Consider the following 25,441-nt stretch of genomic DNA (forward strand, 5'->3'; position numbering starts at 1 on the left):
TTCAGATCTTCAGTTTCCCATCCAGATTTGAGAAACATAAGATTTGTGAATACTCACTGTCAGTGTGGTTAATGGCTAAATGACGCTGGCAACAGTTACTACAGTTGGTTAGCTAATGTAAGCTGGAGTGGGAGGCTGCTTCAGTACTGTCAGACAGATTAGGAGCAATCAAGATTGTTCTCCAACTGCATCTCAGCCTGGAGATCAAAAAGTTGGCTGACTGAAGGGAAATGACGACGATCAACCTTAATCTATTTGAAAATTGCAAAAGCTCAGGTTCAGACAAGGTAGCAAAATAATTATTAGACCAATTTCTAAACTTTTTTTTTATTATGAAATAAATACATTCAGAAGTATCAAAATATAATCCAAACCATTGTGCTGCATTGGATCTTCAGGTTTCTATCCCCTCAAAAAGGACGTGGTCTTGACCTTTTGAAGCACCCCAGTCTGGACCATGGGATGAAAGAATTCCCACCCACTAAAGCTCTTGCTCTAACACCTTGTCTGGGAAATCAACAGCAATGTGAAAACTGGCCACGTGCCCAACACTACAAAACAGTATGAGTAACTGTACACAGGGAATTTTAGGATCATACAGATGAAAAAATAAAGTGATATAGCCCCAATGAAAGTTCACCCCCTTGTTTCAAACCCTGTGTTCAAATCTCTTGATTAAAGTGATTAACAGTGTAAAAGTATAGCTAACATTTGTGATTACTGCTATTGCCAGTGTTAACTTTTGGTCAACACACAGAAAAGGAAGTATCACCTACATCATTGATTGACCGACATTACTGTTTAGAACAACTGTAAGACACAATCCACTTTCTAACCTTTTAAAAATCAAGGCAGCACAGATTAATGTATCTTGGTCTAACAAATCATTTTTGGCCATGCATAGTGAAATGCATATTTACTGGGTCAAACAGTTGGTACTCTCAGACCTGACACCCTTCACCTTGTACATTTTGGGTTGTATCTTTGTCACAGTTGCAGCCTTTGTGGTTTCAGCAGGATGTCAGGGCGTTTGAGCTCTCGCATGCACTCGCCTCATAATCCAAAGACCACTTGCAGTAAACATCCGGAACAGTAGAGTATTCATCAGGTCATATTCATCAGTACAGCCCCTACTGATATTACTAAGTATGCTCATCAGAATACTTTTAGCTGGAGTACAACTGACAACAATAAACAAGTGATTGGTGTGCAGTTTTCATTTCGCGTTACAGCACTCAGTATTAGTGCATAACATTACATAAGGTAGCACAACATGCAGGAAGGCAGTGAGTCTTGTTTGTCTAGCAAAGCATTTAAATGTTATGCAAGGGTCACATCTTTGGCTCGCATCAGAGCAGTGGTTCCCAGCCACAGGTCCAGATTTCTCACACAGTATAAGTTTAAGGTCCACACAGTTTAATTCATTCAGCGTCACACTTGCATTTGGCCATGTCATTGAGCTAGTTTGCCGTCTCTGTCAAGTAGCTGTTAATCCTCACTCTACTGCAGGCAACCACACTTCAGATAAAAGCTCTTTGCCAGAAATGTATTGTTTTTATGTATTTGTTTACGTCTCTTGCTGTCCATTCAGAATGGACCCGTGACCTACTTTGGTGGTGACTACCACGACCCACCAGTTGGGAACCACTGCATCAGAAAATAAGTCCTGACCTCTTTTTGAGGCTCCAGCTTTGATGTTTGAGTGGTTAAGCGACTGACATTTTACGCTGGTTTTCCTGGCTTTCTCTTGATTTTTCAAGTGGTTGTACTTCGCAATGCAGAATACACCAGCCAATATTTAACTGATAAATAAGACAGTTTAATTATTATTATTGTGAATTCCGATAATTACATACATTAATGAATAAAGGAAGTTTACTCTAAATAACCTGCTGCTTCTCTAAACAGTGAAGAAAGAATGTCAGGTAACCATTAATCAGTCCAACAGCACGTAAAGTTATTCCGACATATTTAAGGGCTGTACACATGCTAAGTCTTTAACTGCCCCTGAAAATGCAAGGTCAGGCACTGCGTGCTATTCTTGTGCCTTTTTTGTTCCAGCTTTATAAGAGCACAGCAGCAGGTTGCATCTGAGGTTGCTAAGCAACCTTAACAGGCACCGTATCATAGGCCGTTTACCTGAAATCCTGAGTGCAGAGCTTATCTTTTTCCAGGCACTGTTTAAAACACATATGTCAAAGTCAAGGCATATGTGGAATGAATTATCTATGGCCCCCGGGATGATATTTAATTACTATTGAAACCGGTGTTTTGCACGCACCAACACTACATTCCCCACAATGCAACGGTAGCCCGCGAACTCACTGCAGCGCAGCAAGCAGGCCTCGGCTTCATTATTCATCAGCAGTCAGAGCAGATGTCAACTTTCAGCTACCCCCTCCCCAAAAATGGCTAAATGGAAGGTGGACGCTGAGAACAGGGGGTTTCAAGCCAGGTGGGAGGCAGAGTACATGTTCACGGAGGTAAAAGGCAAACCTGTGTGTCTTCTGTGTGGAGAAAGTTTGGCTGTAATGAAAGAATATAATCTAAGAAGGCACCATGAAATGTCTCAGAAACACAAAGACAAAGACAAGAATATGAACACGGAACAAAGGCTACAGAAGGTGGAAGAATTAAAACGAGGTCTTAAGTCCCAGCAGGCTCTGTTCACAAAAGCCAAATCACAAAGCGAGGCTGCTGTCAAGGCTAGTTTTATTGTGGCAGAAGAGGTCGCAAAATCAGCCCGGCCATTTACAGAGGGAGAGTTTATCAAAAACTGTATGCTTAAAGTTTGTGATGCAGTGTGCCCAGACAAAAGGCAACTATTTTCAAACATGAGCCTGAGCAGAAACACCGTTGCTGAACATGTAGACCAGCTTTCCACCAATCTAAAAGAACAGCTTGTGGGAAAGGGAAAAGATTTCATCGCATATTCCACTGCTGTGGATGAGAGCACCGACACATCTGACATTGCCCAGCTGTCAATTTTCATCCGTGGAGTGGACTCCAGCCTGAGCATAACAGAAGAGTTTTTGGCATTACGTCCTATGCATGGCACAACTACAGGACAAGATCTGTATGAAGAGGTATCCAGATGTGTAAATGAGATGGGGCTGCCTTGGGAAAAACTCGTGGGATTGACAACAGACGGAGCACCCGCGATGTGTGGGCACAGGAGTGGATTGGTGGCAAGGATGCGTGAGTGGATGCGGGAGGAAAACGTCACAGATGAGCTGACAGCTTATCACTGCATCATACACCAGGAGTCGTTGTGTGGCAAAGCCTTGAAAATGGAACATGTAATGAGCACCATAACGCGAGCAGTTAACTTCATCAGAGCCAAAGGTTTAAATCACCGCCAGTTCAAGGCATTTCTGGGCGAATTAGATACAGAGTATGGTGACTTGCCCTATCACACAGAGGTGCGATGGCTAAGCCAGGGAAAGGTGCTGCAAAGATGTTTCGAGCTGCGTGAGGAGATCTGTCTGTTCATGGAAAGCAAAGGGAAAGACACAACAGAGCTCCGAGATGAAACGTTCCTGTGTGAAATGGCGTTTCTGTGCGACATCACGAGCCATCTGAATGTGATGAACCTGCAGCTGCAGGGGCGTGTCATCTCTGATATGTACAGTACAGTGAAGGCGTTTAAAACCAAGATGAACTTGAGCCAGTTTCCCAGCTGCCAGACCATGAAAGAGAAGCTCTCTACCGCTGTGTTCCCGAGTGCACAGTTTGCTGATAAACTCAACATACTTGCCGCCGACTTCCGATGCCGATTTGCTGACTTTGAAGCCCAAAAAAACAGGTTTGAACTGCTCAGCAATCCTTTTGCAGTTGACGTGGAAAGCGCACCACCAAACCTACAAATGGAGTTGACTGAGCTCCAGTGCAATGACACACTGAAGGAAAAATATGAGAGAGTGGGTGCTGCTGAGTTTGCACGTTTCATCCCCATAATGACGGGTAACAAGTGTGTTCTGGTACTGAGCTTTACGGGTACGGGCGGGTGTGGGTTTTCAAAAATGGACTCACACAGGACTCTGAGCTGTAGCACCACAAAGTATACATACTAAGTTCAATGCGCAACACTAATGTGTGTGAGCACCTGCCACCCAGTGCTACAACTCATGGAGGTATGTTACCAAGTGCGATGGACTAAAAGCCAGACTGGCATCATGTCATCAAGCATCAATGGTCAAGGCCACGCCCCCTTTGGAGGGGAGTTGCGGTGTGAGGAGAGAAACAGGAAAATGCTGAAAAACTGTTGTGTAGCTGGTTGTGACACAAATAAACACAAGAATTCAGATCTTCAGTTTCCCATCCAGATTTGAGAAACATAAGATTTGTGAATACTCACTGTCAGTGTGGTTAATGGCTAAATGACACTGGCAACAGTTACTACAGTTGGTTAGCTAATGTAAGCTGGAGTGGGAGGCTGCTTCAGTACTGTCAGACAGATTAGGAGCAATCAAGATTGTTCTCCAACTGCATCTCAGCCTGGAGATCAAAAAGTTGGCTGACTGAAGGGAAATGACGATCAACATTAATCTATTTGAAAATTGCAAAAGCTCAGGTTCAGACAAGGTAGCAAAATAATTATTAGACCAATTTCTAAACTTTTTTTTTATTATGAAATAAATACATTCAGAAGTATCAAAATATAATCCAAACCATTGTGCTGCATTGGATCTTCAGGTTTCTATCCCCTCAAAAAGGACGTGGTCTTGACCTTTTGTGAAGCACCCCAGTCTGGACCATGGGATGAAAGAATTCCCACCCACTAAAGCTCTTGCTCTAACACCTTGTCTGGGAAATCAACAGCAATGTGAAAACTGGCCACGTGCCCAACACTACAAAACAGTATGAGTAACTGTACACAGGGAATTTTAGGATCATACAGATGAAAAAATAAAGTGATATAGCCCCAATGAAAGTTCACCCCCTTGTTTCAAACCCTGTGTTCAAATCTCTTGATTAAAGTGATTAACAGTGTAAAAGTATAGCTAACATTTGTGATTACTGCTATTGCCAGTGTTAACTTTTGGTCAACACACAGAAAAGGAAGTATCATTGATTGACCGACATTACTGTTTAGAACAACTGTAAGACACAATCCACTTTCTAACCTTTTAAAAATCAAGGCAGCACAGATTAATGTATCTTGGTCTAACAAATCATTTTTGGCCATGCATAGTGAAATGCATATTTACTGGGTCAAACAGTCGGTACTCTCAGACCTAACACCCTTCACCTTGTACATTTTGGGTTGTATCTTTGTCACAGTTGCAGCCTTTGTGGTTTCAGCAGGATGTCAGGGCGTTTGAGCTCTCACATGCACTCGCCTCATAATCCAAAGACCACTTGCAGTAAACATCCGGAACAGTAGAGTATTCATCAGGTCATATTCATCAGTACAGCCCCTACTGATATTACTAAGTATGCTCATCAGAATACTTTTAGCTGGAGTACAACTGACAACAATAAACAAGTGATTGGTGTGCAGTTTTCGCATTTCCGCCGTTACAGCACTCAGTATTAGTGCATAACATTACATAAGGTAGCACAACATGCAGGAAGGCAGTGAGTCTTGTTTGTCTAGCAAAGCATTTAAATGTTATGCAAGGGTCACATCTTTGGCTCGCATCAGAGCAGTGGTTCCCAGCCACAGGTCCAGATTTCTCACACAGTATAAGTTTAAGGTCCACACAGTTTAATTCATTCAGCGTCACACTTGCATTTGGCCATGTCATTGAGCTAGTTTGCCGTCTCTGTCAAGTAGCTGTTAATCCCTCACTCTACTGCAGGCAACCACACTTCAGATAAAAGCTCTTTGCCAGAAATGTATTGTTTTTATGTATTTGTTTACGTCTCTTGCTGTCCATTCAGAATGGACCCGTGACCTACTTTGGTGGTGACTACCACGACCCACCAGTTGGGAACCACTGCATCAGAAAATAAGTCCTGACCTCTTTTTGAGGCTCCAGCTTTGATGTTTGAGTGGTTAAGCGACTGACATTTTACGCTGGTTTTCCTGGCTTTCTCTTGATTTTTCAAGTGGTTGTACTTCGCAATGCAGAATACACCAGCCAATATTTAACTGATAAATAAGACAGTTTAATTATTATTATTGTGAATTCGATAATTACATACATTAATGAATAAAGGAAGTTTACTCTAAATAACCTGCTGCTTCTCTAAACAGTGAAGAAAGAATGTCAGGTAACCATTAATCAGTCCAACAGCACGTAAAGTTATTCCGACATATTTAAGGGCTGTACACATGCTACTTTAACTGCCCCTGAAAATGCAAGGTCAGGCGCTGCGTGCTATTCTTGTGCCTTTTTTGTTCCAGCTTTATAAGAGCGCAGCAGCAGGTTGCATCTGAGGTTGCTAAGCAACCTTAACAGGCACCGTATCATAGGCCGTTTACCTGAAATCCTGAGTGCAGAGCTTATCTTCTTCCAGGCACTGTTTAAAACACATATGTCAAAGTCAAGGCCCGCGGGCCAGATCCGGCCCGCGAATGAATTATCTATGGCCCCCGGGATGATATTTAATTACTATTGAAACCGGTGTTTTGCACGCACCAACACTACATTCCCCACAATGCAACGGTAGCCCGCGAACTCACTGCAGCGCAGCAAGCAGGCCTCGGCTTCATTATTCATCAGCAGTCAGAGCAGATGTCAACTTTCAGCTACCCCCTCCCAAAAATGGCTAAATGGAAGGTGGACGCTGAGAACAGGGGTTTCAAGCCAGGTGGGAGGCAGAGTACATGTTCACGGAGGTAAAGGCAAACCTGTGTGTCTTCTGTGTGGAGAAAGTTTGGCTGTAATGAAAGAATATAATCTAAGAAGGCACCATGAAACGTCTCAGAAACACAAAGACAAAGACAAGAATATGAACACGGAACAAAGGCTACAGAAGGTGGAAGAATTAAAACGAGGTCTTAAGTCCCAGCAGGCTCTGTTCACAAAAGCCAAATCACAAAGCGAGGCTGCTGTCAAGGCTAGTTTTATTGTGGCAGAAGAGGTCGCAAAATCAGCCCGGCCATTTACAGAGGGAGAGTTTATCAAAAACTGTATGCTTAAAGTTTGTGATGCAGTGTGCCCAGACAAAAGGCAACTATTTTCAAACATGAGCCTGAGCAGAAACACCGTTGCTGAATGTGTAGACCAGCTTTCCACCAATCTAAAAGAACAGCTTGTGGGAAAGGGAAAAGATTTCATCGCATATTCCACTGCTGTGGATGAGAGCACCGACACATCTGACATTGCCCAGCTGTCAATTTTCATCCGTGGAGTGGACTCCAGCCTGAGCATAACAGAAGAGTTTTTGGCATTACGTCCTATGCATGGCACAACTACAGGACAAGATCTGTATGAAGAGGTATCCAGATGTGTAAATGAGATGGGGCTGCCTTGGGAAAAACTCGTGGGATTGACAACAGACGGAGCACCCGCGATGTGTGGGCACAGGAGTGGATTGGTGGCAAGGATGCGTGAGAGGATGCGGGAGGAAAACGTCACAGATGAGCTGACAGCCTATCACTGCATCATACACCAGGAGTCGTTGTGTGGCAAAGCCTTGAAAATGGAACATGTAATGAGCACCATAACGCGAGCAGTTAACTTCATCAGAGCCAAAGGTTTAAATCACCGCCAGTTCAAGGCATTTCTGGGCGAATTAGATACAGAGTATGGTGACTTGCCCTATCACACAGAGGTGCGATGGCTAAGCCAGGGAAAGGTGCTCCAAAAAGATGTTTCGAGCTGCGTGAGGAGATCTGTCTGTTCATGGAAAGCAAAGGGAAAGACACAACAGAGCTCCGAGATGAAACGTTCCTGTGTGAAATGGCGTTTCTGTGCGACATCACGAGCCATCTGAATGTGATGAACCTGCAGCTGCAGGGACGAGGGCGTGTCATCTCTGATATGTACAGTACAGAAAAGGCGTTTAAAACCAAGATGAACTTGAGCCACTTTCCCAGCTGCCAGACCATGAAAGAGAAGCTCTCTACCGCTGTGTTCCCGAGTGCACAGTTTGCTGATAAACTCAACATACTTGCCGCCGACTTCCGATGCCGATTTGCTGACTTTGAAGCCCAAAAAAGCAGGTTTGAACTGCTCAGCAATCCTTTTGCAGTTGACGTGGAAAGCGCACCACCAAACCTACAAATGGAGTTGACTGAGCTCCAGTGCAATGACACACTGAAGGAAAAATATGAGAGAGTGGGTGCTGCTGAGTTTGCACGCTTCATCCCCATAATGACGGGTAACAAGTGTGTTCTGGTACTGAGCTTTACGGGTACGGGCGGGTGTGGGTTTTCAAAAATGGACTCACACAGGACTCTGAGCTGTAGCACCACAAAGTATACATACTAAGTTCAATGCGCAACACTAATGTGTGTGAGCACCTGCCACCCAGTGCTGCAACTCATGGAGGTATGTTACCAAGTGCGATGGACTAAAAGCCAGACTGGCATCATGTCATCAAGCATCAATGGTCAAGGCCACGCCCCCTTTGGAGGGGAGTTGCGGTGTGAGGAAAGAAACAGGAAAATGCTGAAAAACTGTTGTGTAGCTGGTTGTGACACAAATAAACACAAGAATTCAGATCTTCAGTTTCCCATCCAGATTTGAGAAACATAAGATTTGTGAATACTCACTGTCAGTGTGGTTAATGGCTAAATGACACTGGCAACAGTTACTACAGTTGGTTAGCTAATGTAAGCTGGAGTGGGAGGCTGCTTCAGTACTGTCAGACAGATTAGGAGCAATCAAGATTGTTCTCCAACTGCATCTCAGCCTGGAGATCAAAAAGTTGGCTGACTGAAGGGAAATGACGACGATCAACCTTAATCTATTTGAAAATTGCAAAAGCTCAGGTTCAGACAAGGTAGCAAAATAATTATTAGACCAATTTCTAAACTTTTTTTTTATTATGAAATAAATACATTCAGAAGTATCAAAATATAATCCAAACCATTGTGCTGCATTGGATCTTCAGGTTTCTATCCCCTCAAAAAGGACGTGGTCTTGACCTTTTGTGAAGCACCCCAGTCTGGACCATGGGATGAAAGAATTCCCACCCACTAAAGCTCTTGCTCTAACACCTTGTCTGGGAAATCAACAGCAATGTGAAAACTGGCCACGTGCCCAACACTACAAAACAGTATGAGTAACTGTACACAGGGAATTTTAGGATCATACAGATGAAAAAATAAAGTGATATAGCCCCAATGAAAGTTCACCCTTGTTTCAAACCCTGTGTTCAAATCTCTTGATTAAAGTGATTAACAGTGTAAAAGTATAGCTAACATTTGTGATTACTGCTATTGCCAGTGTTAACTTTTGGTCAACACACAGAAAAGGAAGTATCATTGATTGACCGACATTACTGTTTAGAACAACTGTAAGACACAATCCACTTTCTAACCTTTTAAAAATCAAGGCAGCACAGATTAATGTATCTTGGTCTAACAAATCATTTTTGGCCATGCATAGTGAAATGCATATTTACTGGGTCAAACAGTCGGTACTCTCAGACCTGACACCCTTCACCTTGTACATTTTGGGTTGTATCTTTGTCACAGTTGCAGCCTTTGTGGTTTCAGCAGGATGTCAGGGCGTTTGAGCTCTCGCATGCACTCGCCTCATAATCCAAAGACCACTTGCAGTAAACATCCGGAACAGTAGAGTATTCATCAGGTCATATTCATCAGTACAGCCCCTACTGATATTACTAAGTATGCTCATCAGAATACTTTTAGCTGGAGTACAACTGACAACAATAAACAAGTGATTGGTGTGCAGTTTTCGCATTTCCGCCGTTACAACACTCAGTATTAGTGCATAACATTACATAAGGTAGCACAACATGCAGGAAGGCAGTGAGTCTTGTTTGTCTAGCAAAGCATTTAAATGTTATGCAAGGGTCACATCTTTGGCTCGCATCAGAGCAGTGGTTCCCAGCCACAGGTCCAGATTTCTCACACAGTATAAGTTTAAGGTCCACACAGTTTAATTCATTCAGCGTCACACTTGCATTTGGCCATGTCATTGAGCTAGTTTGCCGTCTCTGTCAAGTAGCTGTTAATCCTCTCACTCTACTGCAGGCAACCACACTTCAGATAAAAGCTCTTTGCCAGAAATGTATTGTTTTTATGTATTTGTTTACGTCTCTTGCTGTCCATTCAGAATGGACCCGTGACCTACTTTGGTGGTGACTACCACGACCCACCAGTTGGGAACCACTGCATCAGAAAATAAGTCCTGACCTCTTTTTGAGGCTCCAGCTTTGATGTTTGAGTGGTTAAGCGACTGACATTTTACGCTGGTTTTCCTGGCTTTCTCTTGATTTTTCAAGTGGTTGTACTTCGCAATGCAGAATACACCAGCCAATATTTAACTGATAAATAAGACAGTTTAATTATTATTATTGTGAATTCGATAATTACATACATTAATGAATAAAGGAAGTTTACTCTAAATAACCTGCTGCTTCTCTAAACAGTGAAGAAAGAATGTCAGGTAACCATTAATCAGTCCAACAGCACGTAAAGTTATTCCGACATATTTAAGGGCTGTACACATGCTACGTCTTTAACTGCCCCTGAAAATGCAAGGTCAGGCGCTGCGTGCTATTCTTGTGCCTTTTTTGTTCCAGCTTTATAAGAGCGCAGCAGCAGGTTGCATCTGAGGTTGCTAAGCAACCTTAACAGGCACCGTATCATAGGCCGTTTACCTGAAATCCTGAGTGCAGAGCTTATCTTCTTCCAGGCACTGTTTAAAACACATATGTCAAAGTCAAGGCCCGCGGGCCAGATCCGGCCCGCGAATGAATTATCTATGGCCCCCGGGATGATATTTAATTACTATTGAAACCGGTGTTTTGCACGCACCAACACTACATTCCCCACAATGCAACGGTAGCCCGCGAACTCACTGCAGCGCAGCAAGCAGGCCTCGGCTTCATTATTCATCAGCAGTCAGAGCAGATGTCAACTTTCAGCTACCCCTCCCAAAAATGGCTAAATGGAAGGTGGACGCTGAGAACAGGGGTTTCAAGCCAGGTGGGAGGCAGAGTACATGTTCACGGAGGTAAAGGCAAACCTGTGTGTCTTCTGTGTGGAGAAAGTTTGGCTGTAATGAAAGAATATAATCTAAGAAGGCACCATGAAACGTCTCAGAAACACAAAGACAAAGACAAGAATATGAACACGGAACAAAGGCTACAGAAGGTGGAAGAATTAAAACGAGGTCTTAAGTCCCAGCAGGCTCTGTTCACAAAAGCCAAATCACAAAGCGAGGCTGCTGTCAAGGCTAGTTTTATTGTGGCAGAAGAGGTCGCAAAATCAGCCCGGCCATTTACAGAGGAGAGTTTATCAAAACTGTATGCTTAAAGTTTGTGACGCAGTGTGCCCAGACAAAAGGCAACTATTTTCAAACATGAGCCTGAGCAGAAACACCGTTGCTGAACATGTAGACCAGCTTTCCACCAATCTAAAAGAACAGCTTGTGGGAAAGGGAAAAGATTTCATCGCATATTCCACTGCTGTGGATGAGAGCACCGACACATCTGACATTGCCCAGCTGTCAATTTTCATCCGTGGAGTGGACTCCAGCCTGAGCATAACAGAAGAGTTTTTGGCATTACGTCCTATGCATGGCACAACTACAAGGCAAGATCTGTATGAAGAGATATCCAGATGTGTAAATGAGATGGGGCTGCCTTGGGAAAAACTCGTGGGATTGACAACAGACGGAGCACCCGCGATGTGTGGGCACAGGAGTGGATTGGTGGCAAGGATGCGTGAGTGGATGCGGGAGGAAAACGTCACAGATGAGCTGACAGCTTATCACTGCATCATACACCAGGAGTCGTTGTGGCAAAGCCTTGAAAATGGAACATGTAATGAGCACCATAACGCGAGCAGTTAACTTCATCAGAGCCAAAGGTTTAAATCACCGCCAGTTCAAGGCATTTCTGGGCGAATTAGATACAGAGTATGGTGACTTGCCCTATCACACAGAGGTGCGATGGCTAAGCCAGGGAAAGGTGCTCCAAAAGATGTTTCGAGCTGTGAGGAGATCTGTCTGTTCATGGAAAGCAAAGGGAAAGACACAACAGAACTCCGAGATGAAACGTTCCTGTGTGAAATGGCGTTTCTGTGCGACATCACGAGCCATCTGAATGTGATGAACCTGCAGCTGCAGGGACGAGGGCGTGTCATCTCTGATATGTACAGTACAGTGAAGGCGTTTAAAACCAAGATGAACTTGAGCCACTTTCCCAGCTGCCAGACCATGAAAGAGAAGCTCTCTACCGCTGTGTTCCCGAGTGCACAGTTTGCTGATAAACTCAACATAATTGCCGCCGACTTCCGATGCCGATTTGCTGACTTTGAAGCCCAAAAAAGCAGGTTTGAACTGCTCAGCAATCCTTTTGCTGTTGACGTGGAAAGCGCACCACCAAACCTACAAATGGAGTTGACTGAGCTCCAGTGCAATGACACACTGAAGGAAAAATATGAGAGAGTGGGTGCTGCTGAGTTTGCACGTTTCATCCCCGACACAATGCCCCAGCTGCGCATCCAAGCTGCTCAGACGCTCTCTATGTTTGGCAGCACATACCTGTGTGAACAGCTGTTCTCTTTGATGAAGCTAAACAAAATATCACACAGGAGCCGTCTTACTGATGAACACCTTCACTCAATCCTGAGGATTTCCTCAGCTCAGAGCCTGACCCCGAACATTGATGAACTTGTACAAAAGATGAGACACCACCAAGTATCAGGCTCAGCCTCAGACAAGTAAGCATCACAGAGCATTAACGTATTTTCAGTTTTTAATTCAGTTAAATTTTTACATTTGTTTCTGCAAGACATGTGATTTTTGAAGGAAGTATTGTTTTGTCTGTGTGCCATAGATTTTTGTATTTTATTTTATTGTATTTTATTTATTTATTTATTTATTTATTTATATTTATTTTTCAGTTGAATGGACTCAGGGAAAACTGCAGATAAGAGCCATGAGAAAGAATACAACTGATTTGATTTATTTTTTTTATTTTCTCATTTTACTATTTGAAAGCAGTGATTGGTAGGATCATAGAGCAGCACAATAACGCATTTTCAGTTTATAATGCATGCAATTTCATTTATGCATTTATCTTGATATTAAGGAACATATTTTGTTTTTGAAGGACATTTACTTTTTTGCTATTTGCCTGTTGAAAATGTTTTCCCTTGAAATTACTGACAGAGCCATAAGAAAATATTGCTTTATTCATTTAATGTACAGGACATGTGATTTTTCTTTGAAGGAAGTTCGTTTTTGTCTGTGTGCCTGTTGAAAAATGTTTTCACTTGAAATTACTGACAGAGCCATAAGAAAATATTGCTTTATTCATTTAATCATTAAATAATATACACTGTGTTAGGTCTTGGTTCAATAGGCTATGTGCAATCATTTCAATATGTTTTAATAAACATTGAACCAGTCCGGCCCTCGGCTTGTAGCAAATTTGGTTTTTTGGCCCTCTGTGATATTTGACTTTGACATCCCTGGTTTAAAAGAACAGACAAAAAGCTCTGCACTGCAATGATCACAGTCTTCTCTTCTTACTTGTGCCATGGTAATAATGTATGTGCTTTTGACAGTCATCTGCGTCTTTGAATGTGATTCCAGTAAGCAGACTGCACAGTATTTTTGTCAGAACTGGAGGTGGATACATCTCTTTGTTCATTCTCACCTTCTCTGGGCTTCCTGCAACACATTTTTGATGTTGCTACGCGGCTTTTTCTTTCATTGCCTTTTACTCTGCTGTGACTTCTTGACGTCCATGTCCTGACCCCCCCTTTCTGTGCAGTTTGCCACATGGAGTAACACACAATGAAAATAATTCTGATAATAACAATCAACGCTTCTCACCTTTACGTACCGATAGTTTGATGGAACTGCTCAAAATCATTTCTTTGTTTCCTGTTTAAACACACTGACAACCAGTCCATTACCAAATATTGAATAAATACACTGCATTGTGTCTTGTTACTGGTCTGTGTTAAGAGTCGTTCTCCATATACCTGTCAGAATTTGCATATTATGTCTAAAACCAAACTTGACACTATAGATGGTAGTGAGCATGTGACCATGTTTCCTACACAGGGCGTATGGTGTCATTTCAGGTTGGCCAATCACATGCTTTCTTGTCTCTGAAGAGTGGAGAAACCATTGATTTTCTTTTCATTCAACACAGCAGTTTGAACATGATGACATCTCCAGTGTTCACTCTCTATCTCACCTGTTTGCTCTTGGGGAACATGAGTAAGTTACATTTTTGTGAGTCCAACTTTTATCTGTTAGACAGTATGATGTTTCAAATATTGTTCAAAATACAGATTACATTGAATCTGTTTCATTACACTTAGTTTACATTTGCTGTTTCTCTTCTATCATTTCAGCTCAGATGACTGAACTGAAATCCTCTGTTTGTCAAGAGAGTCGTTTTGCGTCAGTTAAAACTGGGGACAAGTTGACTCTGCAATGTTTCTATAAGAGTGATGTTCCAACAAGGCTTTCCTGGTTTAAGCATTCTCTGGGACAGAAACCAAGGCTCATCTCTACCTTCTTTAAATATGACCTGAACAAGACTTTCCAACCTGAATTCAAGAACAATCCACGCTTCACACTGGATACAGAAAATGGTAAAAATCACTTGACGATCACAGATTTACGCATTTCGGACTCAGCTACTTATTACTGCATTAATTATTTATACACAATAGAATTTTCAGAGAGCATTACTGTCAGTGTAAAGGGTTCAGGTTTGAATGTCCCAGCTTTGGTCCATCAGTCAGCGTCTGAGACCATCCGGCCAGGAGACTCTGTGACTCTGAACTGTACAGTACACACTGGGAGCTGTGATGATGGAGGACACAGTGTTTACTGGTTCAAAAACTCTGAAGAGTCTCATCCAGGACTCATTTACAGCCATGGAGGCAGGAATGATCAGTGTGAGAGGAAACCTGACACACAAACACACACCTGTGTCTACAACCTGCCGATGAAGAGCCTGAATCTTTCTCATGCTGGGACCTACTACTGTGCTGTTGCCTCATGTGGACACATACTGTTTGGACACGGGACCAAGCTGGACTTTGAAGGTAAGTAACTTTCTAAAAAGGGTTGTCTTTTTTGATAAATTGTCCTTCCTACTACCTCATCAAACATAAATTGAAAAGATCCTGAACGCACTGAAAGCTCTGTTTCTTTCTGCAGATCAGTTGGACTTGCTCGTTGTGGTGTATTTCTTGAGTGGATCTCTGGCATTCACCATCATCCTGGTTGTTTTACTAGCTCTCTCAGTGTACAAGATGAAGAAGAGAAACAGTTCCTCAGGTAGAGGCAGTTGTAAGGGTTTATATCAGACAGCTTGTATTTATTGAATTTGGCTTGTGAATAATAATATGATTAATGATAATAATTTTGTGTTATACAACCAGAGTCTGAAGCAAGATTTCCAGCTCTGTCCACAGCAGATGCACAGGTAAATTGAATGTCTTCAGATTATTTGATGTTTTTAATTACTGTCAGAGACTATGTTATGATCTACTTCTTATATTTTGTTACCAGGGTTTCCAAGACACAGGCAGCCTCCATTATGCTGCTTTGGGTGTTAACGTGCCCAACAGGTCAAGAAGACAAAGGACCAACACTGATAATGACTGTGTGTACTCCAGTGTAAAACACTAAGAATTGTTTAGTTTGCATTTGAGCAAGATGGCAGTATCGTAGAATCGTGTGAGGAGTAATGTCGATTTAGGTGTAGATACTGAGATAAACAAGGTTTATTGTGTACTCTTGTTTTTATCTTGGTGTTTTCCACAGGTTTTATTGTTTTCTGTATCTAAAATCCTAACATCATATTATGTTAGTACTTATAGCAATACATTTAGTGACATGTCAATTTTTCCACTCTACGACAAGCTTCTGTTGGGTTTTGAGGACCTCCATGCAAATAGGTAGTATTATTTGTCTTAATTTTTAAAGTTTCTTTATGTGTATCGTGCATTTCTGTGTACTTGTTGTGCTATTAAGGATCAAATAAATATAATCTATCACTGGAAACTTTAACTTTGGACATGTTCAATTCCAACCCTGTCTCACTCCCAACTCATCAAACACTGATGCTTGGGCAATGGCCCTCGGCGTCAGATACCAGTGCACAACATGGGCATTACTGTGAGACACACTGGGCAGCATCTTGATGTTTTGAGCAACTGCTGTAGTATACAGAGTGTAAATGTCCGGGTTGGTGAGCTGAAGTAGATGTGGATGGGTCAAATCAACTTCAGTCTTTCACCAAGGAGACCGCTGTTTGTGTCTCATGTCAAACTAAAAGTCAGTCAAGTTACTTTTAAGATCCAGTGTGCACAATTTAGAGGGATTTACTGGCAGAAATTGAATATAATAATAATAACTATGTTGCCATTAGTTTATAATAATAATAATATAAGGTCCTTTATCATGAAGCCAGCCATGTTGTTCTACTGTAGACCAGAACAGAAAAACCAAACACTGGCTCCAGACAGGGCCATTCATGTGATTGTGTTCGTAATAATGATAATAATAATAATAATAATAATAATAATAATAATACATTTTATTTGTTAGGGCACCTTTCAAGCCACTCATGGTCGCCTTACAGCAGAGATTAAAAAAAAAGCATACATTAGACAAGAAACACAGCATACAAAACATCATACAAATACATTAAAATAGAGGGGAAGACAGTAATGGGCAAGTCTGAACAGATGTGTTTTAAGTTTGGATTTGAACAGATTGACAGATGTGGTGTTTCGGAGGTCAGGGGGAGTGAATTCCAGAGCTGGGGAGCAGAGCAGCTGAATGCTCTGCTTCCCATGGCAGCCAGGCGGGCGGGGGGATGTGATGTTTCCGGAAGATGTAGCCAAGGGGGAGTAAGTAAATGATGAATAGCAAAGGCCCCAGGACAGAGTCCTGGGGTACACCTGTGGTGACTGGGAGTGGTTGTGATGTGAATGATTTGAGCTGGATGAACAGAGTGCGGCCGGTCACCGTAGTTCTCTGACATGCTTGGCACCAGGGTCCAAAACCGGAATTTCACTTACCAGCCAGGCTGGCCAGGCTCCATCTCTTGGTCGTCGGTAGGTAAAATCTCAGCCTCAGCAGGTTCTTTTGCTTTAGTTTTTTGTTTTTTTGCGGGAGGCTCCGCAATACCTGGCCAGCATCTTACTTTTTCTTCTTCTACGGGGGTTCAGAGCATGGAGGTACATTAACAACAGCTATCCACCTCGGCATGCTGTGATGACATCATGACTGATGCACTTACGTGACCAAAGACCGTCTCTGCCTGAAATACACATTACTCTGCCAGGAAACCAGCTGATACCAGCATCATTCTCTAGTAACAAAAAATGCATTTTTCGCTAGTAAAAAAATAACTCACCAGAGTGGCGAGTGGTCTTAAAAATTTACCAGCCAGAGACAAAATATACCCGTAAGCGAGTGGCGAGTGTTAGTTTTGGACCCTGCTTGGCACATAGGAGAAGTTTCTGTTGGTTGCAGTCTGCAACCTCATCACTAGATGCCACTACATCCTACATACTAGACCTTTAGTTATGACATAGCTAGAGATACATGTCACGTGAAGTATGTGACATTAGAAGGGATGCACGATATTATCGGCACATCATCAGTATCAGCCAATATTGGCTTTAAAATGAAATATCGGAATTGGCCAACATGCTTTTTGTTATTTTGCACAAAGAATGAATATTACATACATTGTAAAGCATTGTATTTCATGTCTCTATCTGCTGGTGGGCCATCACAATAAGAGTATGATGTTAATTCCGCTACAGAAGAGATTTGATGATCACTAAAATTAGATGGAGAAAAAAGTGGATATATCGAAGTTGGTTATGCGACAAATGAGTTGTTGAATATCAGCATATTGGATATTGGCACAAAAATCCAATATTGTGCATCCATAGACTTTAGTTATTCATTTCAAGCCATACCTGCATATTTTTTGTAAATCCAACCATGTACCTTTGTTGCCGGAACCTAAGGAAGTAAACCTAAAGACAGAGTAAACTTATATTGGAAGTTTATTTTTAGAAGAGTGTTTTTTAATTTAACAAGCAGGAACTGTACATTTCCTACAAAGTTTATTGAAGACACTGCATGTAACAAGTGTAACTTGAAATGCCATGCCGGAGTGTTCACAAACTGACACTAAAGACGTTGAGCATCATAGTGTGACATGTAGGGCCACTGTCCAAGCATCGGTAATTAATGAGTTGGTAATAAAAAAGTGGAATCAATCTCTGGTAGTAGGGCGGCACGGTGGTGTGGTGCTTAGCACTGTCACCTCACAGCAAGAGGGTTGCCGGTTCGATCCCGGGTGTGGGAGGCCTTCTGTGCGGAGTTTGCATGTTCTCCCCGTGTCAGCGTGGGTTCTCTCCGGGCACTCCGGCTTCCTCCCACAGTCCAAAGACATGCAGATTGGGGACTAGGTTAATTGATAACTAAATTGTTTGTCTCTATGTGTGAGCCCGAATCCAGGGTGTACCCTGCCTCTCGCCCGATGTCAGCTGGGATAGGCTCCAGCCCCCCCGTGACCCTCAAGAGGATGAAGCGGTTAGAAGATGAATGAATGAATCTCTGGTAGTGACACATCTTGCTTCATCAATATGCACTAAGTGTACTGGAGACAGCATGACGTGACTGCTCTCACTCATCCCTGTCTCATAGTGGAAATAAAAAATAATTCATGAGCTTTCACCTGCTTTTTCAACACACATTTGGTGTAGATATGAGGAGAGCCAAAGTGCACTGGTTTAGATAGCGTTTCCTGTTACTCATGTACAGAAGCCCTCTTAAGACCATAGAAAAGGGTTGTTCCCAAGCAATGATCAAAAAGGCAAACACCTTGACAAATAGGAAAAATGGTCATTTTAGTTGTGACGGCTAAAACTTGTCAAAAAAAGTAAGAACTAAAAGGGACATATATCTTCCTTGCTTTTAGCGAATAAAACGAGTCAAAAGAAAGTTCAGCCCACAAGGCAAAAATTTACACTTCACCTCCCACACACACACACACACACACACACACACACACACACACACACACACACACACACACACACACACATCTTCTTTGGTCATTGCCTTTCTGTCTTCTTCATCCTCTCATCCCCATATCTTTACTCCGTCTATCTCTATGCTGAAATGCCAAACTGTCACAACAGTCTGCGTCCTTTCAGAACACTTACGGCTCCAGTGGTTAGTGTTGGGTTTACGATTAGGCCTATCTACCTTATAGTCATTACTCTGGGACCTGTTGACCTCCACCCCCATACTTCTTTGCTTTGCATCTATCACAGTGCAGCAGGCTTTGTGGTTTTGGCAGGATGTAGAGGTGTTTGCACTCTTATATACAACAGATGCCCCTTAAAAGAATAAGCACACCTCCAAAAACAGTTCTGTGATCATAGATTATTTGTTATAAAACTCCTAAACTAAAATACTGCAAACACCAAGAGAAGAATGACCAATAGAATATTGGTTCTAAAATATCATATTGAAGTTTATAGTCACTAGTCAAAAGAAAAGGACACATTTAAATATATATTTTAACTGAAGAAATTAGAGTGTCTGCTACTACAATTAACTAACATGTTATAATTTACAAAAAATAAAGAACTTCAAAGTCAAACGCCTCTCCAGACTTCACCGTTGTATCTATTTGCTTTTAAAAAGGTCCTTTATTATGATTACCTGAACCTCTTCTGAAACTATTGTAAACTATTCTATAAACACACAGCTTTGACAGCATTACATTTTCAGTATTACTGAGCCAGTTAGTCACCTATTGTCAAATGAGACGCAGAGCTTAAGAGGGCAACTACTTATTGAAGCCCAAATTATTTATCATCCACCCAAACTGGAACAGTCAGAAGGTTGCAACACTGGTGTCAGAACATCACGCGAGGGGCATGATGAAGCACAAGTATTTGACGAACTGGGATGAGAGCGCTATGGAAATACCGGGTGTCACTTTTCCTAATCCACTGGCCCTTTACCTTCTTCCAAAGTGAAAAACTACACCAACAATCCATGACAAGTAAATAATCTAACAGCTAGCTTGTACGTTTTTATTTGTAGCCTATTATACTCACATTTCCTTAGCATTAGCTATGTTGTCAATTGCTGTCATTATCATTTTTGTTACAGTGTAGCTTGGGTAATCAGCAAGTAACATTGCCAGGTGTATGGAATAACCTGACCTCATCGTCCCAAACAACAGCCCTCAGTTCTAAAATTACTGTAAACTAGTCCATACCCACTGAGTGCACAGTTGCCCACGTACAATTTCACGTGGTGTGTGTTTGGGATACAGGTCATAGGAAATTGCAGATTAAATAGTCAACTGAACCCATTAAGAAGAGCAATGTATTCAGACAGAGTTTTTGTGAATTTGATAGTACGATTGCAGCCACAGCGATCGGTCGCATTTTAGCCATTTTTCTGTTGTTATAGCACCACCCAGTTGCCAATTAGAGTTAAATTTCTCCAGTCACCTTGAGGCGTCCTGTTCTACATATCTACCAAGTTTAGTAAAAATCGATATGGCGGTTAGGCCTAGATAAGAAACTAGCTCTCTAGCACCCCCATTTTGTTTGATGGGGTCAATAATGGAGGGGTCCCCTCAGATTATGTGTGGTCATATGCCTACAAAGTTGCGTGGTGATCGGTGAAACCCTTGAGATGTTATACACCTTTATGTGATGAGCCACGCCCTCCGCAATATTCATTGCCTTGTAGAAGCTCAGTTTTAGTAAGTTTTCCAACTTTTGCCAAGAGGGAACTTTAGATATTGGTCCCTAGATTATGTTCACCCAGTTTCATGCAGATCGGTCAAACTTCCTAGGAAGAGATTGATTTGAAGTGTTTTTCAAAAAATTCAAAATGGCAGAAAATCTATATAACCGGAAGTTATGGGTTCTTGAGGCAAATTTGTTCCTCATGAGGAGAGGCATCTCTGTGCAAAGCTTCATGTCACTATGACATACGGGACATGAGATATGCCCATTCAAAGTTTGCAATTTCAATCGGTTGCTATAGCGCCCCCCTTTGGCCAATTGATGTAATATTGCTCCATTCGCATCCTCCCATGACCCTCTACCACTGTGCCAAATTTCACATGGATTGACCAAGTTAGTGAGGAGAAAAACGTGGAACAGACACACAGAGTTTTTGTCATTATATAGTAAGAACATGGCCTCTCATGGCTTTTTTCTTAATTTTACTTCTGACACAACCTCAGTACAATGGAGGTGAATGGATTTTTGCTTGTGGTGCTTAATCCCAGTTAAGACTTGAAAAATTGAATTGAAAAACAAATAACTTTCCACTAAGAAGAACCTCATTACTGTGTATAACCCACATTTTTAAGGTTTGATTGAAAGGAAATATTCAATAATTTATATGAATGTTAACTTAATGTCAAAGTTACAGCCTATTTCCACCAGATGCGTGTTGGTTGCGTCTCCGCTCCGGCACGGCAGCGGAGCCGACAGGATTCAATTCTAGTGAATGTGTGTGTTTCCACCGGCTGCGGCTGTGCTGCGTTCCGGCTCCGTCTCAGCTCCGGCACTCCGGAGCCCTCCGCAACAGATACGGAGGACTTCTATTTTTGCCGGACGCTGGAGCACAACGCAGCAATTCAGCACAGAGCAGATCGTGCGGGGCAGGAAGTCGTGCATAGAATCACAATAAAACATCCGGTTAATTTTCAAAATAAAATACACAGTGTTCACGGCGGATCATATTTCCCTGCCCTACACCTTGAAAATTACATAATGGGCATAATATTATTTTTTTGGGCTTTTGCCTTTAATGAACAGGACAAAGTGAAATGGGGTGAGAGAGAGAGCGGGGGGGTGACACGCAGCAAATGGTTGCAAGCCTGAGTCGAACCTGCGACCGCTGCAGTGAGGCATCGCCTCTGTACATGGGGTGCCAGCACTATCCACTACACTACCAACGCCCCCAGGGTCAGTTATATTTTCACCTGTTTATGAACTGCTAAGTGTCATTTGCCATGCTATATCTCTGTAATAGGCAGGTAGTGTAGTGTGCAAAGAATCATGCCTGTATGTTAGTCTGCTCTACATAAGTAGTTCATGTTGAGCAAAAATGAGCGCAGGTGTGTCTTGTTACTGGTGATACAAATCAGGAATTTTTTTAGTAATCCAAAATGTAATGCCAACATGAATAAGCACTAGGTCCACAGTACCTCTCACCATGTGATTCTATTCAAGGAAACAAATGACACTGTAGGGGGCAGTGAACATGTGATTACATTTAACCAATAAGGGGACATAGTGTGTCACTTTAGGCTGGCCAATCAAACAAAGTCTTGTCTCTGAAGACTGAAGAAAAGATCAAGATTCTTTTCATTCAACACGGCAGTTTGAACATGATGACATCTCCAAGGTTTGTGTTCTATCTGACATGTCTGATCGTGGGGAAAATAGGTGAGTTGTGTTTTTGTGATTAGAACTTGTATGAAGGTCACACCTCGTGCAAATATGTCTTATAATCAACTATGCTGAATTCTATCACATAAAAATTAACAATGCATTTGCTTTGTCTCTTGTCTTTCATATCAGCTGCTGGAAAGTCCACTTCGTTTGATCATGAAGAGAACAGTTTTGTATCAGCTAATGTCGGTGAAAGCTTGACTTTACCATGTTTCTATGATGGTGATGATTCAACAAGGATTTTCTGGTACAAGCAAAGTCTTGGACGGAAACCACGTCTCATCTCTACCCTATATGCGTTCAATAAGAATGGCACTTTTCATGATGAATTCAAGAACAATCCACGCTTCACATTGGATACTGACATTGGAAGAAATCACTTGAAGATAACAGATCTGTGCACTTCAGACTCGGCTACTTACTACTGTGCAAAAAGGGTTTTATTAACTATTGAATTTGCAGCAGGTACTACTGTCAGTGTGAAGGGTTCAGGTTTGAACGTCCAAGCTTTGGTCCATCAGTCAGTGTCTGAGACCATCCAGCCAGGAGGCTCTGTGACTCTGAACTGTACAGTACACACTGGGAGCTGTGATGATGGAGAACACAGTGTTTATTGGTTCCAAAACTCTGAAGAGTCTCATCCAGGACTCATTTACAGCCATGGAGGCAGGAATGATCAGTGTGAGAGGAAACCTGACACACAAACACACACCTGTGTCTACAACCTGCCGATGAAGAGCCTGAATCTTTCTCATGCTGGGACCTACTACTGTGCTGTTGCTTCATGTGGACACATACTGTTTGGAGAGGGGACCAAGCTGGACTTTGAGGGTAAGTAACACTCTAGCTATTTTGATAAATAGTCATTTAAGGTTACTTTACAATCAGCTTAACATGAACACAAAGATAAAAGCTAAACTCTGTTTCTGATATCTGGCTCTCGACAGATTCTCTTGTCTTGGTGTATATCTTGAGCGGAGCTTTGGCATTCACCATGATCCTGGTTGTGTTACTGGCTTTCTCAGTGTACAAGATGAACAAGAGAAACAGCTGCCACTTCACAGGTAACTGGTATTTTATAAATCTGGTGGCTCGGGTTAATGGAATCTGGCTTTTGAATTAAATAACCTCTTCTGTTCTTTACAACCAGAGTCTCAAGCAAGATTTTCAGCTCCCTCCACAGCAAATGCAGAGGTGAGAGCAGTTTACATTGACTGGTAAATTATCAGGCAAAAATGTACAACAATTACTTGTCTTTAAATTTTTGTCAGGAAGCATATTGCAATCAGCTTTTAAATATTGTGTTACCAGGGTTACCAAGATGCAGAAAACCTCCATTATGCTGCTTTAAGCGTCAACCTGCCCAACAGATCAAGAAGACAGAGGAACAACACCAAGAATGAGTGTGTGTACTCCAGTGTAAAGCAGTAGATCCTGACATGTTACATGAATATTTTGTGAGTAAGATGGCAAATTTGATGAATCTCTCTGAACATATATTATACATTTAGATGTAGAGCTAAAGGTCTGTTTAGATATTTCTTGTGGCCTTAACATGAATATACAGCATCTCCAATGTGCTGTCTGAGCAGGTGATGACTCTTAAAGTGAAATTCATTTTTATGGACATGGACCGTTAGCTGTTCCAATGATCTATGCAATAAGTATCAACCCCCACGGGGTCATCCCTATTGTTCCCCGGGTCCTATGTTTCCCCCTATGTTCTGACATACATAAAATCACGTAAAACCGATAGCCAATTACAACCTAGAATAACGTAGTATTTGGAAATGCGCGTCACATGGGCTATATCTTATTATGCAACATTAAACTACGCGGGAAAATGCTGAATTAAATCAAGGAAGGCCCGCATCGGCTATCTGTCGCGGAATTCAGCAATTATAGTGGAGAAAATAAGCCCTTTCTAAATATATGTGACTCTTGGGGAGTGTTGCCTGCGCCTTTGGGCATTGAATCGAGCAATCACATGAGGTAAGCGCGTTTTTCTTTCGCATTTTAAGGGGAACATCAGACCCGGGGAACATAGGTCCCTTTTTCGGAAAAAGATGCATGTAAAAATGTTCCCTGGTCCCTGTATTATGGGGGAACATAGGACCCAGGGAACATCAACCACTATCAAATTTTATCTGAAGCTGTTGCTCATCACAGCCACATGTCTATCTGTATTGTAATTAAAAATGTGATACTTTGGCCATACTTTAAAAAAAAAAGGACGACATGATCAGCTGTTGCCCTGGTTACCCAGAATTTGTGGAAGAAGCCACTGGAAGAGGACGATGGGAGAGGATGGTACTGAGAATTATTTGAAGAGAGACTGTGCACATAAGAAAAGAGGTTTCTGGGGATATTTTGGGTAACACTTCATAAGTCAGCCCGCGTTTTAGAGTGTACCTCTCGCCCACTTTCCCAGGAGTTAGCGTATAACTCCTGGGAACTTACATGTACTTTCCCGGGAGTTAGAACATAATTCCTCCTGCTCACTTACCATATACTTTCCAGGGAGTTAGTGTATAGCGACGCGGTCACTTGGCATATACAGTACAGGCCAAAAGTTTGGACACACCTTCTCATTCAATGCGTTTTCTTTATTTTCATGACTGTTTACATTGTAGATTCTCACTGAAGGCATCAAAACTATGAATGAACACATGTGGAGTTATGTACTTAACAAAAAAAGGTGAAATAACTGAAAACATGTTTTATATTCTAGTTTCTTCAAAATAGCCACCCTTTGCTCTGATTACTGCTTTGCACACTCTTGGCATTCTCTCCATGAGCTTCAAGAGGTAGTCACCTGAAATGGTTTCCACTTCACAGGTGTGCCTT

At 42.1% G+C, this 25,441-nt stretch overlaps 3 protein-coding genes and 2 pseudogenes across 3 annotated transcripts; all 5 read left to right on the top strand.

Moving 5' to 3' along the window:
• Positions 1 to 2,408: 2,408 nt before the first annotated feature.
• Positions 2,409 to 5,958, top strand: LOC125884348 (general transcription factor II-I repeat domain-containing protein 2-like). The gene is made up of 2 exons (XM_049569246.1): positions 2,409 to 3,980; positions 5,887 to 5,958. Exons 1-2 carry the CDS (start codon positions 2,409 to 2,411, stop codon positions 5,956 to 5,958), a joined length of 1,644 nt encoding a protein of 547 aa, XP_049425203.1.
• A 755-nt stretch (positions 5,959 to 6,713) lies between these two features.
• Positions 6,714 to 10,271, top strand: LOC125884349 (general transcription factor II-I repeat domain-containing protein 2-like; annotated as a pseudogene).
• Positions 10,272 to 11,028: 757 nt separating this feature from the next.
• On the top strand, positions 11,029 to 12,818 carry LOC125883336 (general transcription factor II-I repeat domain-containing protein 2-like; annotated as a pseudogene).
• Positions 12,819 to 14,267: 1,449 nt separating this feature from the next.
• Positions 14,268 to 16,120, top strand: LOC125883344 (uncharacterized). The gene is made up of 5 exons (XM_049567539.1): positions 14,268 to 14,327; positions 14,465 to 15,166; positions 15,282 to 15,401; positions 15,506 to 15,549; positions 15,636 to 16,120. The coding sequence occupies exons 1-5, from the start codon at positions 14,270 to 14,272 to the stop codon at positions 15,753 to 15,755; spliced, it is 1,044 nt and encodes a 347-aa protein (XP_049423496.1). The 5' UTR covers positions 14,268 to 14,269; the 3' UTR covers positions 15,756 to 16,120.
• A 6,408-nt stretch (positions 16,121 to 22,528) lies between these two features.
• Positions 22,529 to 25,064, top strand: LOC125883347 (uncharacterized). The gene is made up of 5 exons (XM_049567543.1): positions 22,529 to 22,588; positions 22,724 to 23,425; positions 23,542 to 23,658; positions 23,745 to 23,788; positions 23,906 to 25,064. Exons 1-5 carry the CDS (start codon positions 22,531 to 22,533, stop codon positions 24,023 to 24,025), a joined length of 1,041 nt encoding a protein of 346 aa, XP_049423500.1. The 5' UTR covers positions 22,529 to 22,530; the 3' UTR covers positions 24,026 to 25,064.
• Positions 25,065 to 25,441: the final 377 nt, after the last annotated feature.

The sequence above is a fragment of the Epinephelus fuscoguttatus genome, linkage group LG23 (genome assembly GCF_011397635.1).
Source record: "Epinephelus fuscoguttatus linkage group LG23, E.fuscoguttatus.final_Chr_v1".
Classification (NCBI taxonomy): domain Eukaryota; kingdom Metazoa; phylum Chordata; class Actinopteri; order Perciformes; family Serranidae; genus Epinephelus; species Epinephelus fuscoguttatus.

Excerpts from the sequence above, each read along its gene's own strand:
- LOC125884348 (XM_049569246.1), top strand. The coding sequence starts at position 2,409 with ATGGCTAAATGGAAGGTGGACGCTGAGAACAGGGGGTTTCAAGCCAGG. Across the intron at positions 3,981-5,886 it reads CGGGTAACAAGTGTGTTCTG|AATGGACCCGTGACCTACTT; the intron begins GTACTGAGCTTT and ends CTGTCCATTCAG.
- LOC125883344 (XM_049567539.1), top strand. The coding sequence starts at position 14,270 with ATGATGACATCTCCAGTGTTCACTCTCTATCTCACCTGTTTGCTCTTG. Across the intron at positions 14,328-14,464 it reads TTTGCTCTTGGGGAACATGA|CTCAGATGACTGAACTGAAA; the intron begins GTAAGTTACATT and ends CTATCATTTCAG. Across the intron at positions 15,167-15,281 it reads GACCAAGCTGGACTTTGAAG|ATCAGTTGGACTTGCTCGTT; the intron begins GTAAGTAACTTT and ends TTCTTTCTGCAG.
- LOC125883347 (XM_049567543.1), top strand. The coding sequence starts at position 22,531 with ATGATGACATCTCCAAGGTTTGTGTTCTATCTGACATGTCTGATCGTG. Across the intron at positions 22,589-22,723 it reads TCTGATCGTGGGGAAAATAG|CTGCTGGAAAGTCCACTTCG; the intron begins GTGAGTTGTGTT and ends CTTTCATATCAG. Across the intron at positions 23,659-23,744 it reads AAACAGCTGCCACTTCACAG|AGTCTCAAGCAAGATTTTCA; the intron begins GTAACTGGTATT and ends CTTTACAACCAG.